The following is a 16,908-nucleotide window of genomic DNA, read 5'->3' on the forward strand; positions in this document are numbered from 1 at the left end:
TCTAATCCAAGTTTGTCGGAGGATCCGGGCACTATTTTACCATACTTCTAAAAATAGATTATGCCACATGTATTGTTTTCCCACCCCTTTATTTTCAACCTCTAGTTGCAGTCTCTTTTAAACATCTAAAGCTGAATTTCATATTTTTTATCCAACTAAGGAGTCTCTGTTTTAATAATTTGAAACTAACCATATTTAACATGATTATGCTGATGCTTGAACTCACATATCTTCTACTTATAGGTTCTCTATTGTCTTCTGTCCTTTGTGAAATTAATTTCCTGTTTCCACCTTGTTTCGCTGTTGGTTAAGTTTAATAATCTTTCTCTAGTCCACTGTTGCTTCCATTTTTATCATCAATATGCTTAAATTTTTCTTTCAAAGATTAAAGGTAATGTCTACCCTCTCCTTGAACGGAAAGACAGCACACCTCCGTCTCTCTGCTCTCCTTCCACACACACGAAATTTTAGATTTTTCAGTTTTTAAAATGATTGATACCTTGTTTTAGCATAATATTACCATGACTCATTTGCTGGCAATTGCTTCTTTCATCCTGTTAATTCCGGGTTTGTTTTCCTCCTTGTTGTGGTACGTCCTTTAATTATTTCAGAGAGGGTGGTAAGGTTTCTGATCTCATATACTATGTGTCTGAAAACATTATTTACAGCAGAATTTCCCACCATTTTAGGTCATTCCATGCAATGAAAGTCATATTTGAATGGCACTTCAGGGTAAACACATGTGGCTTTTTGCACTCAGAGCTGACTAGACAGCCCTTGGCCATCTTGGGCCACCCCAAGGTCTAGGAGGCAGAGGGTCTCTGCTCACCAGTACCAGAGCACGGCCCTTGGCTGGGAAGCCCTACTTGGGCTTTCCTCTTCAGTGACAGCACGGGGGGCCCAGAACCTGAGGTTCAAGGCTCCTTCCCTTGGTGATGGAGGCTGTGAATCAGGTCCTCCTGCCTTTACCAGGCTTGGCGCAGTCGTTTTATTTTGCTCTTTTCATTCTGCCTGACACCCTTTGGGCTCCTGCTATCTCCAAATTATTTAAATACTGCCTGTCCTCTGCTCTCTCTGGTCTCTCCTTTTGAAATTCCCATGAGACGGAGCATGGCCACTTATGGATCCATCTTCCAGGTCTCAACTCTTGGCATGAATCTCGAGAGCTTCTAAGCTCCATCTTCTAACTCACTAACGTGCTCTCAGATAGTCACTGCATCAATTTAAGTTTCTGCTTCAATTATTCTTTCATTTCGAAGATTTTATCAATTAATTTTAATTTTTTATCAAAGTAACGTATGTAACTATCTTAAGATGAAAATAAAGTAATGTAAAACTTTCCACCCACATCCACGAGTCGTCACCTACCCCATGGCCTTCGGGCTCCCTCCCCCACGCTCTCAGCTCATTCCTCTGCACTCACCTCTGCGCCCCTAACTAGCACACTGCTACCCCAGAGGTGAATTTTAGGCATGATCTCAACCACCTGTGATGGGAGGTGCTGGTTTAGCTCTGCCAGTCCATCCCCTTCCTGTCCTTCCAGCCTCTCAAGAGCTCCAGCACAACTTTAGGTTAAGTTCATATTTCACATTTCCCTTATTATTAAATATAAAGGCACTGTTCACAAATGAACCAAGTAATGTACCATAATTACGGTAGTTTTATATGTAACTTTTGTTCTTAGAATTGATAAAACGCCTCCATTTTTCATTTTCTTAACTCACTACTGTTAGGTTTTTCAACTGGGAAGAGAAGAGACCAAAACTCGATTGGAGAAAGTTTTATTGTGCCGCCGTGCACAGGCAGGCTGAAGCTTGATAAACGGCGACAGCTCTGAACAAAGGCAGGGGTATAATTTTATAGCTTTTGGGAGGGGGGTTGGGGGAATAATTGTTGGCAGGTAAGATAGAGAAGTGAGGAGTTGACGTTAGGGGATTGGTTTGCTCAAGGTCCGGAGTTTAAGCAGGGAGGTTATTACGTTATGGAAAATTTTTGTTCTTGCTCAAACTGTCATGTGGGTGCAGGTAGCTTCTTGGAATATTTGCTAGAGGTGGGTTGTGAGTGTGTTGGGGGTGGGGAGTTTTGCCTAACATTCCAGCTTTTTCTTTTATTTTCTAGGGGTGCAGATCTGTTTTTTTATATCTGCTTCTAGCTGATGGGGGCCCGCAGAGTTGTCTCTATGGTTCGTTGCGGGGCAGTGGCTGGTAAGGGTGTTTTCGATGGAGGAGCAGCATGTCGCCGACAGCTTGATTGGTCATGGCCTGTATTGTCCTGCGAATGAATTTAACTAAAAGTTGTAAGAGACAGGGTCCCAGGAGAATTAAAATGAGCATAATGAGAGGCGTTATAAGAGGTATCCATATAGAATGTAGAGGAGGTGAGAAGTAGGATATGAGGGAGCCGAGCCAGGATGAGTTGTCAGCTGCATTTCTTTTTAGCCCTTTTAATAATTTCTGTTTTCTTTTAGGATTTTTAGATGTTGTACTACTTTCCCTGTGGTGTTAACATAGAAACAGCATCATTTTTAATTCCTCCCAAACTCTCCAACCGAATTGTAAGCCTCTCTAAATCCAACCCACAGAATCAAAGCAGCAGGCAGAGCATCAGTTCACTTTTCTCCCCTGGTACCACCCTCCAATCCCGTCCTGCTCCAGTCGGGAATGCATTCCGTTTCCTAAGTCTGAAGGAGCACACTCTCAGAATTCTCCTGATAACTGACACAGGTCTCTTCTTGGGGACGTTCGCTTTCTCCAGAGAATTTTCTATCTCCAGCCTGTGGACTGCAGATCTGGCTGCAGAGTTCTTAGCTCTGAGCTGTGCAAGGAGGTGGCAGTTCTCATGTTTGGAAATCACACCTGCACTTAGTTTTTAGGAAGGCACATTTGCCCTGCCTTCTGCTGTGCCCTGTACCAAAGGGTCTGGAGCCCTGTGTCCGCAGAAGCCCCTTCCTGCCCGAGCAGCCGCATCACCACACACACGGGAGTGGGGTCCTGCTTCTGACTGCTCCTGGGCACATCTCCTGCTTGCCCGCCTTCCCAGCCCTGCCCCCTGTGCTGTCGAAGCTCCCCAGCCTTGTCCCATTTCCAGCCCACACTGCCCTGCTTGTTGCAGAGCCGCCTCTGCAGACACTTGGGTTTTGACTTCCTCGGTGTTCTTTCCCAATTCCTTCACCTGTCCTTCTTCTTCCAAAAACAGCTGCCATCTTCTGGCTGCTACTGCCCCCCACCCCTCCTATCTGTCCTTTCCTAGGCCTTTATTCACACTTGGCAGGTTTCAGGAAAGTGGAGATGAAGGCACCTACACAGTTTCTCTACTTAGTTTTTTGGTCTTGTTTCATGAATCTGCCTTTTACTTTCGTCTCTCTGAACGATTACATTGTGTATACTTATTTAAAATTGAAGATCTTATTTAAGATCACCCCCTTTCTCCAGGAACAGAACTCCTCAATTTGATTTGCTCTCTCAGAGCCGTGGGCTCCCTCAGAGGGTGAGCAAATCCTCTGTGAGAGAATTTGCCCACACTCTGTATGCTCTCCACATTAAATATGAGTAATTAAATACATATCTTGTAAAACATTACAATCCAGCACAAAAGTTAGACTAGATTCACTAGAGAGCTGGCAAAGTTCATACCCAGAAAGCCTAGTTAATTCTTCATGTTAACAGGGTACAAGCTGATGGTCAGAAAGGAATGATTCAGCAGGAAGCAGAATTATATAGACATGACTAATGCCATGACGTAGTTTACATATTCTCTGTTCTAGTTTGCTAATGCTGCCGGAATGCAAAACACCAGAGATGGATTGTTTTTTTGTTTGTTTGTTTTTATTAAATTCAGTTTTATTGAAATACATTCACACACCATACAATCATCCATGGTGTACAATCCACTGTCCACAGTATGATAACATAGTTATGCGTTCATCACTACAATCTATCTGCGTTCATCACCACAATCTATCTCTGAACATTTTCCTTACATCAGAAAGAACCAGAACAAGAATAAAAAATAAAAGTGAAAAAAGAAAACCCAAATCATCCCCCCATCCCACCCCATTTGTCCTTTAGTTTTTATCCCCATTTTTCAACTCATCCATACACTAGATAAAGGGGGTGTGATCCACAAGGTCTTCACAATCACACTGTCACCCCCTGTAATCTACACTATTATATAATTGTCTTCAGGAGTCCAGACTGCTGGGTTGGAGTTTGGTAGTTTCAGGTATTTACTTCTAGCTATTCCAATACATTAAAACCTAAGAGGTGTTGTCTATATAGTGCATAAGAATGTCCACCAGAGTGACCTCTCGACTCCATTTGAAATCTCTCAGCCACTGAAACTATTTCGTCTCATTTTCCATCCCCCTTTTGGTCAAGAAGATACTCTCAGTGCCACGATGCCGGGTCCACATTCATCCCCGGGAGTCATATTCTGCATTGCCAGGGAGATTTACAACCCTGGGAGTTGGGTCCCACGTAGGGGGGAAGGCAGCGAGTTCACCTGTCGAGATGGCTCAGTTAGAGAGAGAGAGGGCCACATCTGAGCAACAAAGAGGTGCTCAGGGGGAGACTCTTAGGCACAACTACATGCAAGTTTACACTCTACTTTGCAGTAACGAGCTTCATAAGGGCAAGTCCCATGATCGAGGGCTCAGCACATCAAACCGCCAGTCCCAAAGTTTGTGACAACATCAACACCAGTCCAGGTGAGGATGTCCAACACATCCGCAACTTCCCCCAGATCCTCGGGGCTGGGGAGGGGGAGGCTGTAAATATATTTTTTATTATCTGCCCAAATTACTCTGGGATGTGTCACTATTTCACTCCAGCCTATACTAACCTACCGTATCTCACTTCCTATTCAAAGTTCCATGAAATTGTGGTGTTTGAACAAATCGACTGTAGAGTTGTACCGTTTAGAAAATTTAGATCCTGTACCAAATAGATATCATTTCCCTTGGTCTCATATGGAAGTTGAAGTTTTAAAACACAATCAGTTTCAACCTTTACCCTTTGGCCTGGCTTGCCCTGGTCTTAACCAGACCTGCTTCATTCATAACACTAATTGAAGTCTGGGCTCTTTTTCAGCTTTTTTTTTTTTGACAGTGGCCGTATGCACTACTACTGACATTCATATCTGCTGAGCTCTAGCTCTAAGTTTCAGGTGTCTCAGAGATACGCATTGTTCCAGAGACCAATCAGGTTATACGCTAGGGGATCAGCATCTCAAAGTTTAGAGACAGGCATTACAATTCAGGGATAGAGTTAACTGCTGTAAGAGCTTACAATCTAGGGACTATTAGAATAATTATGTCCACATTAGGCTATGTTCTAAGATTCAATTCTGAGTTTACACATTTTAGTTAGTCCATATTGGTGAGTCATCATCCCTCTCACCATGTTTTCTGATGGACTGGTTTTTATAAAAGGGGGTTTATTTGGTTATACAGTTACAGTCTTAAGGCCATAAAGCATCCAAGGTAACACAGCAGCAATCGGGTAACTTCACTGGAGATGGTCACTGGTGTCCGGAAAACCTCTGTTAGCTGGGAAGGCACGTGGCTGGCGTCTGCTCCGAAGTTCTGGTTTCAAAATGGCTTTCTCCCAGGACATTCCTCTCTAGGCTGCAATTCCTCAAAAATGCCACTCTTAGTTGCACTTGGGGTATTTGTCCTCTCTTAGCTTCTCCAGAGCAAGAGTCTGCTTTCAATGGCTGTCTTCAAACTGTCTCTCATCTGCAGCTCCTGTGTTTTCTTCAAAGTGTCCCTCTTGGCTGTAGCAGCTTGCTCCTTCTTTCTGATCTTATATAGTGCTCCAGTAATTTAATTCAGACCCACCCTAAATGGGTGGGTCAACACCTCCATGGAAATTAGAGTCATCACCCACAGTTGGGTGGGGCGCATCTCCATGGAAACACTCCAAGAATTGCAATCTAATTAACACTGATAGATCTGCCCACACAAGATTACATAAAAAATAATGGTGTTTGGGGGGACACAATACATTCAAACTGGCACATCCTCATTAAAATCAGATTGCCTTCATTAACAAGTCAACAGCCAAACAGTTTCTACAAATAATATCCAATCTTATCAGAAATAAGTTTTCCAATAAGCTATTCAACATCAACTAGCACCTCTGAATAAGTCACTAGACGAACAATTACAAGCATATAACAGGGCTACTGGGATTAGTGATCTGTTGTTGTTTTTAACTTATTCCATCTATTTTTTTCCTTCCAATTTTAAAATAGTATCTTTCTGTATATTTTATAGTCCCTAAGAAAAGAGCACAGGCACTCAGGCTGGAGAAAGCTCTTGGTAAGACCGCACGTCTTCTGCTGTAAGGGAGAGTCTAATGAGGAAATGTCTCCTTCCCAACCTCTGCTTCCAGGACATTCTGAAGGACCATCAACAATCTGAAGGGACTCCTAGAAAAGTGGGTCTTTAACTCAAAACAGTTGTCTTGCTTCTACCATCCCCCATGTCTCGTTGAGAAAAGCACCATATTCCTCAAAGAGCTAGACCCAGATTACATGATACCACCCAGTTTATTTACAACAGTGTTTAGAAGTCAAGCTTTAACTTTTATTACTTGAGTTGCTCACATTTTCTAAAAAATGAAAAGGGGGGTTACAACCAAAAAGCAAATATGCCATACCTTCTCCATTCCATTGGTTCTCTTGGAAGCTGCTGGGAAAGTGTTGGATAGATAGAGGTAAATAAATTCTGATCTCCAGCACCTACAACCAGAAGAAGAAGAAATAAAGAGAAAGACATTTTGAGGGGAATATAGGCACCTCGGGACACCGCCACGGTGACAGCCCACGGAGCCCACAGACCAGAGCCAGCTCGATTCCACGTGGCTCCGCGGCCCACAACAAAGCCCCCGTGCCTTCCACTTCAAGAGCACCGCCAAAAAAGTTCTAGGGAGAAAAGGAAACCTGGAAAGTGACCGAGATTTCTTCACCCCAGAGAAAGTCCACTCCCGTGCAAATGTCAGCTTGCACTAAAATGGGCTGGACCCCTGCCGTGGGCACCCACTCTCCAAGACACTTCACAGGCACGCTCTCCTTCGGTCATCGCCATAACCCGAGGAGGCAAAGGATGCTCCCATCGCACAGGCGAGGGTGCAGGAGCTGCGAGGCCACCTCGCAGGGCACAAAGCCTGCGGTGGCAGTCTCCAGCCACCAGGTTGTCTGCTTTCGCACTGCATGCTCAGTTGTTAGCCTAACTTGAATAGAACTGAAAAATTCCTTTAGTTCTCATGACAGATGACTAAACTTCTCAGACCAGAGGAGCACTGTCAGTGAAATCTTTTTCCAAACTGCTTTATGTTGCCCTTAAATGAATTACTGGAAATTACTGTGAGCCATTAGCACATTTGCTCATCTGCTATCATGAACCTTAAAAAAAAAGCCGCTATCTAACAGTCACCCCTCTGGGGAGAGCGCTGTCATTTCTGGTGGGTGGGGGCAGTAAGGTTCCGAGAGGCAGCAGTGTGGGGTCCGGGGTGGGGCTCTGGAAGCCCACTGCTGGTGCAAGGCTCAGCTCTGCCACTTACCGCCTGGCAGGCTTGGGGATCATGGGACCCCTCCAGGTCGCAGCAGATCCTTGGTGAAGCAGGAAAATAAAAAAACCCATCCAGGAGGGTGGGGAGGGGCTCAGTCGGCACAGGAGTGACCTGAACACGCCTGCTACGGGGTCGATACTTAGGGTCACTGTTGGTACATTTCACTTTTGTTACAATAAAAACAATTTTTATGGTTTAATTTATCACTTTTCATCTTGTTCATTTGTTTGGTGGTCATCTTAGAAATTAAAATAAGAAAACCTCAGCCAGCTTCAGGCTCCTTGTCTTTGCCAACTTCTCTTGCCTTGTTAAAAAGTTCCAAGATTAATGTATAAAAATCACTACTCTTCGCCAAGTGGAAAGCACGGCAACTACCCAGAAGCTTTCTCCCCATCCACTCTATTTTTATATAAAACTAACACATGGGTCCTGCAATAAAGCCTCACATACATGCACAAGCAATATACACACGGTGAAAAATGGGATGTCCGCACACCTGCCAGCCCACCTCCTGCTCCACAGCAGGCTCGTGGGATGGAGGCAGTGACAGTGACAAGTTTTCTTATGTCCTACCAGGGAATAAATCTTTAATCTGCACCCTGAATCTAATTTGAAAAGACTGTGGGTCAATCAGTACATCTGCCAAGGACAAAGATGTTGTCCGAGGTGATGGGATTTAACCGGTGACCATTTGGCCTCAGCACCAAATTTAGATTTGACGGTCAAATTGTTCTAACCCACCGAAGCTCTGCATTGACTAAATAAGAATATGAGATGAAACCATCACAGTTTTCTCAAAGCACATCACTATTATTAATTACACTACAATTAAAGCTTTATACCAAATATTATGAAAATTGGAAATGCCTTTAAAGGTAGTCTATGGAGAGCCAGGACCCAAGAAGAGAGCTTAGGTATAAAACCAAAAAAAAACACACCACAGCTCCCACAATCAGCAATTAAATTAACAGGTGCACTCTGCAGTTTCCTGAAACAACCCAAACACTAAGTAAAAGTCAGCAGAGCTCTGCAGTCTGAATTAACTTCCAGGATGATTTTTCATTTAATCCCGTGGGTGAGAGTGGCCTGAGAAAATCCAACAAGGATTCAGATGCTTGTAAAATAACAACTAAAAGCAATGCCCATGTTCAGAGAACCATGATCAGAAAATTGTTGGGTTTTATTTTTTTTTGGTGCAAGAGGCTATTAAAAGTCAACTCAGACCATTTATTTCAAGGATGACAATTTCTTTTTTGTGTGTGGGAGGGGAAGACTTGGAAAAATCACGTGTAAGAGTCATTTAAAGCATGAGCCATTTATGTAAGCCTCTCTCCCTGTATGTGACCGTAAGCCTCCAGTTCTGCCAGCCAACGTGGGGAGCACATGGGCGAAGCGAGGAGGCTGCAGGTCAGGGTAGCACCCAGGGGCCTGCACTAGCACCCTAAGACTGAGCATGCTGCCCCACAGGAGCTCCAGGTGGCCCGGACTCATCACGGCCACCCTCGCTGCAGACCTCCACCACCAGTGCCTGGCCCCGCCCTGGCAAGGAGCCGGCTGGGGACAAGGCAGGTGAGCCACTTCAGTGTGAGAAGAGAGTCATGGGGGCGCTGGGGGACAGCAGCCTCACTCTGCAGAGAGACATGGGGCTAGGCTGGTTGTGTCACCCGGGCCTGCTGGGACCCCCACCAGGGGCTAAGGGCATCCCTCCCAGAGGAAGGCCCAGGCTAGGAATGGCCGAGGAAGCAGGGCAGAGCCCCGGGTGTGTGGCTCCATGAACCCACACATTCTGATATTTAAGCCAGTTTGACTTGGATTTTCTGTTACAGGCAGTTGCAAATAAGTGACAAACTTTCAGTATTTCCTGCATATATTACTGAATTCTCCGTTTTTACAAACAAATATTCACATATTAACTGTCTAATTTAAATTTTTTAATGTTAAAAAGCAGATAAGGACTAACCATACATAGGGAAAAAATACCTTAAAAAGAAGATTTCAGGAGGCGGGACAAGATGGCAGACTGGTGAGCTGTATGTTTTAGTTACTCCTCCAGGAAAGTAGGTAGAAAGTCAGGAACTGTGTGGACTGGACACCACAGAGCAATCTGACTTTGGGCATACTTCATACAACACTCATGAAAACGTGGAACTGCTGAGATCAGCGAAATCTGTAAGTTTTTGCGGCCAGGGGACCCGCGCCCCTCCCTGCCAGGCTCAGTCCCGTGGGAGGAGGGGCTGTCAGCTCCGGGAAGGAGAAGGGAGAACTGCAGTGGCAGCCCTTATCGGAAACTCATTCTGCTGATCCAAACTCCAACCATAGACAGACGGAGACCAGACACCAGAGAATCTGAGAGCAGCCAGCCCAGCAGAGAGGAGACAGGCATAGAAAAAAAACAACACGAAAAACTCCAAAATAAAAATGGAGGATTTTTGGAGTTCTGGTGAACATAGAAAGGGGAAGGGCAGAGCTCAGGCCCTGAGGCGCATATGCAAATCCCGAAGAAAAGCTGATCTCTCTGCCCTGTGGACCTTTCCTAAATGGCCCTGGTTGCTTTGTCTCTTAGCATTTCAATAATCCATTAGATCTCTGAGGAGGGCCCTTTTTTTTTTTTTTTTAATCCTTTTTTAATCTCAGATAAAATAGACTTCAAATGCAGGGATGTTGTGAGAGACAAAGAAGGCCACTACATACTAATAAAAGGAGCAATTCAGCAAGAAGAAATAATAATCGTAAATGTCTATGCACCCAATCAAGGTGCCACAAAATACATGAGAGAAACCCTGGCAAAACTAAAGGAAGCAATTGATGTTTCCACAATAATTGTGGGAGACTTCAACACATCACTCTCTCCTATAGATAGATCAACCAGACAGAGGACCAATAAGGAAACTGAAAACCTAAACAATCTGATAAATGAATTAGATTTAACAGACATATACAGGACATTACATCCCAAATCATCAGGATACACATACTTTTCTAGTGCTCACGGAACTTTCTCCAGAATAGATCATATGCTGGGACATAAAACAAGCCTCAATAAATTTAAAAAGATTGAAATTATTCAAAGCACATTCTCTGACCACAATGGAATACATGTAGAAGTCAATAACCATCAGAGACTTAGAAAATTCACAAATACCTGGAGGTTAAACAACACACTCCTAAACAATCAGTGGGTTAACGGAGAAATTGCTAAATATATAGAGACAAATGAAAATGAGAACACAACATACCAAAACCTATGGGATGCAGCAAAAGCAGTGCTAAGGGGGAAATTTATAGCACTAAACGCATATATTAAAAAGGAAGAAAGAGCCAAAATCAAAGAACTAATGGATCAACTGAAGAAGCTAGAAAATGAACAGCAAACCAATCCTAAACCAAGTAGAAGAAAAGAAATAACAAGGATTAAAGCAGAAATAAATGACATAGAGAACAAAAAAACAATAGAGAGGATAAATATCACCAAAAGTTCGTTCCTCGAGAAGATCAACAAGATTGACAAGCCCCTAGCTAGACTGACAAAATCAAAAAGACAGAAGACCCATATAAACAAAATAATGAATGAAAAAGGTGACATAACTGCAGATCCTGAAGAAATTAAAAAAATTATAAGAGGATATTATGAACAACTGTATGGCAACAAACTGGACAATGTAGAAGAAATGGACAATTTCCTGGAAACATATGAACAACCTAGACTGACCAGAGAAGAAATAGAAGACCTCAACCAACCCATCACAAGCAAAGAGATCCAAACAGTCATCAAAAATCTTCCCACAAATAAATGCCCAGGGCCAGATGGCTTCACAGGGGAATTCTACCAAACTTTCCAGAAAGAACTGACACCAATCTTACTCAAACTCTTTCAAAACATTGAAGAAAATGGAACACTACCTAACTCATTTTATGAAGCTAACATCAATCTAATACCAAAACCAGGCAAAGATGCTACAAAAAAGGAAAACTACCGGCCAATCTCCCTAATGAATATAGATGCAAAAATCCTCAACAAAATACTTGCAAATCGAATCCAAAGACACATTAAAAAAATCATACACCATGACCAAGTGGGGTTCATTCCAGGCATGCAAGGATGGTTCAACATAAGAAAATCAATGTATTACAACACATTAACAAGTCAAAAGGGAAAAATCAATTGATCATCTCAATAGATGCTGAAAAAGCATTTGACAAAATCCAACATCCGTTTTTGATAAAAACACTTCAAAAGGTAGGAATTGAAGGAAACTTCCTCAACATGATAAAGAGCATATATGAAAAACCCACAGCCAGCATAGTACTCAACGGTGAGAGACTGAAAGCCTTCCCTCTAAGATCAGGAACAAGACAAGGATGCCCGCTGTCACCACTGTTTTTCAACATTGTGCTGGAAGTGCTAGCCAGGGCAATCCGGCAAGACAAAGAAATAAAAGGCATCCAAATTGGAAAAGAAGAAGTAAAACTGTCATTGTTTGCAGATGATATGATCTTATATCTAGAAAACCCTGAGAAATCAACGATACACCTACTAGAGCTAATAAACAAATTTAGCAAAGTAGCAGGATACAAGATTAATGCACATAAGTCAGTAATGTTTCTATATGCTAGAAATGAACAAACTGAAGAGACACTCAAGAAAAAGATACCATTTTCAATAGCAACTAAAAAAATCAAGTACCTAGGAATAAACTTAACCAAAGATGTAAAAGACCTATACAAAGAAAACTACGTAACTCTACTAAAAGAAATAGAAGGGGACCTTAAAAGATGGAAAAATATTCCATGTTCATGGATAGGAAGGCTAAATGTCATTAAGATGTCAATTCTACCCAAACTCATCTACAGATTCAATGCAATCCCAATCAAAATTCCAACAACCTACTTTGCAGACTTGGAAAAGCTAGTTATCAAATTTATTTGGAAAGGGAAGATGCCTCGAATTGCTAAAGACACTCTAAAAAAGAAAAACGAAGTGGGAGGACTTACACTCCCTGACTTTGAAGCTTATTATAAAGCCACAGTTGCCAAAACAGCATGGTACTGGCACAAAGATAGACATATAGATCAATGGAATCGAATTGAGAATTCAGAGATAGACCCTCAGATCTATGGCCGACTGATCTTTGATAAGGCCCCCAAAGTCACTGAACTGAGTCATAATGGTCTTTTCAACAAATGGGGCTGGGAGAGTTGGATATCCATATCCAAAAGAATGAAAGAGGACCCCTACCTCACCCCCTAAACAAAAATTAACTCAAAATGGACCAAAGATCTCAATATAAAAGAAAGTACCATAAAACTCCTAGAAGATAATGTAGGAAAACATCTTCAAGACCTTGTATTAGGCGGCCACTTCCTAGACTTTACACCCAAAGCACAAGCAACAAAAGAAAAAATAGATAAATGGGAACTCTTCAAGCTTAGAAGTTTCTGCACCTCAAAGGAATTTCTCAAAAAGGTAAAGAGGCAGCCAACTCAATGGGAAAAAATTTTTGGAAACCATGTATCTGACAAAAGACTGATATCTTGCATATATAAAGAAATCCTACAACTCAATGACAATAGTACAGACAGCCCAATTATAAAATGGGCAAAAGATATGAAAAGACAGTTCTCTGAAGAGGAAATACAAATGGCCAAGAAACACATGAAAAAATGTTCAGCTTCACTAGCTATTAGAGAGATGCAAATTAAGACCACAATGAGATACCATCTCACACCGGTTAGAATGGCTGCCATTAAACAAACAGGAAACTACAAATGCTGGAGGGGATGTGGAGAAATTGGAACTCTTATTCATTGTTGGTGGGACTGTATAATGGTTCAGCCACTCTGGAAGTCAGTCTGGCAGTTCCTTAGAAAACTAGATATAGAGTTACCGTTCGATTCAGCGATTGCACTTCTCGGTATATACCCGGAAGATCGGAAAGCAGTGACACGAACAGATATCTACACGCCAATGTTCATAGCAGCGTTATTCACAATTGCCAAGAGATGGAAACAACCCAAATGTCCTTCAACAGATGAGTGGATAACTAAAATGTGGTATATACACACAATGGAATACTACGCGGCAGTAAGAAGGAACGATCTCATGAAACATATGACAACATGGATGAACCTTGAAGACGTAACGCTGAGCGAAATAAGCCAGGCACAAAAAGAGAAATATTATATGCTACCACTAATGTGAACTTTGAAAAATGTAAAATTCTTGTTATTTTTGTGTGTGTGCTAATGAAGGTGTCAGGGATTGATTTAGGTGATGAATGTACAACTATGTAATGGTACTGTAAACAATCGAAAATACGATTTGTTTTGTATGACTGCGTGGTATGTGAATATATCTCAATAAAATGAAGATAAAAAAAGATTTCAGTGAGATGATTTCAGTGATTTAAGTATGAATGAGCCATTTTTTAACAAATTCAGCCTTATGTGTAAAAAGAGACCTCAAAACAGAAGGACTTGGGAACTCAATTAAAGAAAGAAATGAGCAACATGGAACAACATCAGCAAGATACCGACACGTGTGCAACCTATAAAGCAGACAAGGCAGCTGGAGACACAGATGCATCAATTAGATTTTAGATCACCAACAAAACAGTAAAAAAAGGCTATTTCTGAAACACCTCTAACCTTCACAGAGGCTGACCATCGGGATAAATGGAACCCACAGGTAAACAGTGGTTTCCGACCTCGAAGGCGGCACCGAGCCCCAGTGCCGGGCACAGGACCCACCTGGTCAGGTATGGCACCTGGGGCACCGAGGCTGAGAAACAGGACAGTGTGGTCAGGGCGGCCCAGACCGCTGCACTGTTCAAGCAACTTGCTTTCTACATCACTTGTTTTACCCTCCCTCCTTCAACCCAAAGAGCAAGGAAAATTTTACTTTCAACTGTTCTGTGCACAAAGTCCTTGGGGGTCCATTAAATAGGCAAAGTCACAAGGTTATGTAAAGTCAAAGCATCTTTTAAATTCGGATTTTTGATTCTTAACCAATAGCAATGAGGACAGATGCGCTCTTAAGTTGATGCGTGGCAGGTAGACTCTTAAGTTGATGCATGGCAGGTAGACGACTCCGGTATTTCCTGCTCAGTGTGACAAAGCCTCACAGCAGACAGACAGACAGACCAGCACTGCTTCATCCACAGCTAGAACTCTCCATCCACACCACGGCAGTAATGGTGCCACCCTCGGGAAGAAGATCACAGGATCACACACTTTCTAAACTGAGCTAAAACAAAAATGTTTAAATCTATGCTCAAAAAAGCTATATCTCTGTTTTTGCTAATGTTTCTATAATGTTTGTGCAATGCTATTTAAGATTTTCAGCCTCGATTATGACCTAAGAATGAACTGGCACTGAAGAGTCTACAGAAGGAGCATCAGTGTCCAAATGTGGCTCGAATGCTCCAGAGCCACTCCAGTGATGCCTCCAGGGAGACCAAGGACCAAATGGAAAAGTTGCCTCTAAGCTGGGGAGGACCCAGGGTTTCCAGGATTTCCTAGAAATTTTTGCTCAGACACATGTTAAGGTCATTAAAAAATCTGCATCACACCTTGGGCCTGATTCTGCGGAGGGTTTGGCACCAGGTGGAAGCGGAGAAAAAAGCTGCCAGCCAACAGAAAGGTCCTGGGGGGCGGGGCCCTGTGAGGGTCCAGCACCGCCCTCCTACCGCACACTTGCGTGCACTGAGCCCACGTGGAGGGAACCGAGGCACACAGGGATTCCGGAACTGGCCGAGTGGTAAGGCTAGGGTTCCGACACAGGGCACCTGGTCCGGAGCCAGTACTCCTGGACCCTGCTCCGGCTGCTTCTCTAGTTCCTAACTCTGCCATGGGGACCAGCGACCTTGCAGCAGCTGTACTGACACCAGCTGGTTGAATACACAGGTTCTGGAAGACCTGCCACCATTAGAGTAATCATCTCTGTCATCTGCTATACAATGTGCCAATGGCAACACACAAATTCTTAAACATGCAAAACTGGAAAGGCCTTAACACAAAAGTATAAAAGGATCAAGAAATTAGAAGTGTGAGAAAATGGTGGAAAAAAAAAGGCACAATGTTAAGCCAACGTGTAACTGGCACCCAGCTTTCCTAAATACCTATTTTCAAGATCAGTATTTTAATTTGAAAATTTGTTAGGCAAAAGATTTTCAAGATTTTAAGAACTGTTGACATTCTCATACAGATTTTTTTCTTTAAGTTTTTTAGAACCATCATAGTAAAAGGAAATAGTGACTTTTCTAATAAAACACATTTCATTTTATTTTAAATTGTTGAAGAAATCAGGCATTTTTCAGCCTGGTAATGAGAAGGCTGTGTTCCCGTCAGATTTACGAAGGGCTTGTTCATTCTCTAGGGCTCTAAGAACGAAGCCCTACAGGAGAAAGAAGACAGGATAAATTGTAGCTCAATGTGGAACAGAACTGTGGTCTGAGACGGCTGGCTTGCATCTGGGGGCAGTCAGTGCCCCCTCCTGGAGGCTCTCAATGTGGGCTAGGTCACCTCCCAGCTGGGGACCCTGCAGGGAGACCTGAAGGCAGCAGTGCGTGGGACCAGGGCCAGATGGCCGGGTGTTAGGGTCCCTTCCAAGCAAGAGAGTTTATGACCCTATTTTTAACCTCCTACCCACCCCCCTAAACCTCATCCCCAAAACAAAGAAAAGATATAATTTATCTATCATTTGCTTTAGAGAAAATGTTGCAGAAATACCTATTCTTTAAGCATGCTGCTAACAAAAGAAACCTGCAATCCACTATTCAGCAGTTCCTTCTTACCTGAAAACACTGTCAGAGACTGCACTTTCAGCTGAGAATGATGCGTGTGCTTGTCCACAAACTATAGATTAGTTCACTTCTCCTCAATGGGTTCTGGTGGAACAGACTTGCAAATGGGTGATAAAAATGTCCAAGGTCACAAACAAGGAAGTCACCTCAGCCTGTTCAATAATGCGGAAAGCCTATTTCCTATAATTTATGTATGATGCAAATGCAGTAATGAAAATTAATTAATGCTTCAAATTGGCAACTCTTCCATGGGGAAACTAGCACCAGAAGCATAATCAAGGATCACAGAAACGCTCCCCAGGTATCTGTGTACGAAAGGTTCCCACACTTTGGGGATCCAGGCAGGGAGTTCAGGTTAATAAGAAAGGAAGAAAAAAGGACCCAGAAGTTACTCAGATTCCTTAAGTAAACGGCCAGGTTCGGTCTATCCCTTAAAATGATTAAGAAACTTCTCTTTCTCTGCCTAGACATTGCCCTCCTTTACTGGAAGGCTCATATTTGAGAAGCACATGAACACTCCCACAGCTTTTTCACCC

General features: G+C 42.8%; 1 protein-coding gene across 2 annotated transcripts in view; it reads right to left on the reverse strand.

The window, feature by feature from the left end:
• TRAPPC10 (trafficking protein particle complex 10) overlaps positions 1 to 16,908 on the reverse strand; it is an 82,653-nt gene that overhangs the window by 51,968 nt on the left and 13,777 nt on the right. For both annotated transcript variants that reach the window (XR_005215970.1, XM_037830763.1), the window contains exon 2: positions 6,660 to 6,741. Coding sequence is in view for 1 of the 2 variants with exons in the window: in XM_037830763.1 (XP_037686691.1) it covers positions 6,660 to 6,741 (82 nt within the window). In the remaining variant the exon portion in view is untranslated. The remainder of the gene's footprint in view (positions 1 to 6,659; positions 6,742 to 16,908) is intronic.

The sequence above is a fragment of the Choloepus didactylus genome, chromosome 1 (genome assembly GCF_015220235.1).
Source record: "Choloepus didactylus isolate mChoDid1 chromosome 1, mChoDid1.pri, whole genome shotgun sequence".
In the NCBI taxonomy this organism is placed as follows: domain Eukaryota; kingdom Metazoa; phylum Chordata; class Mammalia; order Pilosa; family Megalonychidae; genus Choloepus; species Choloepus didactylus.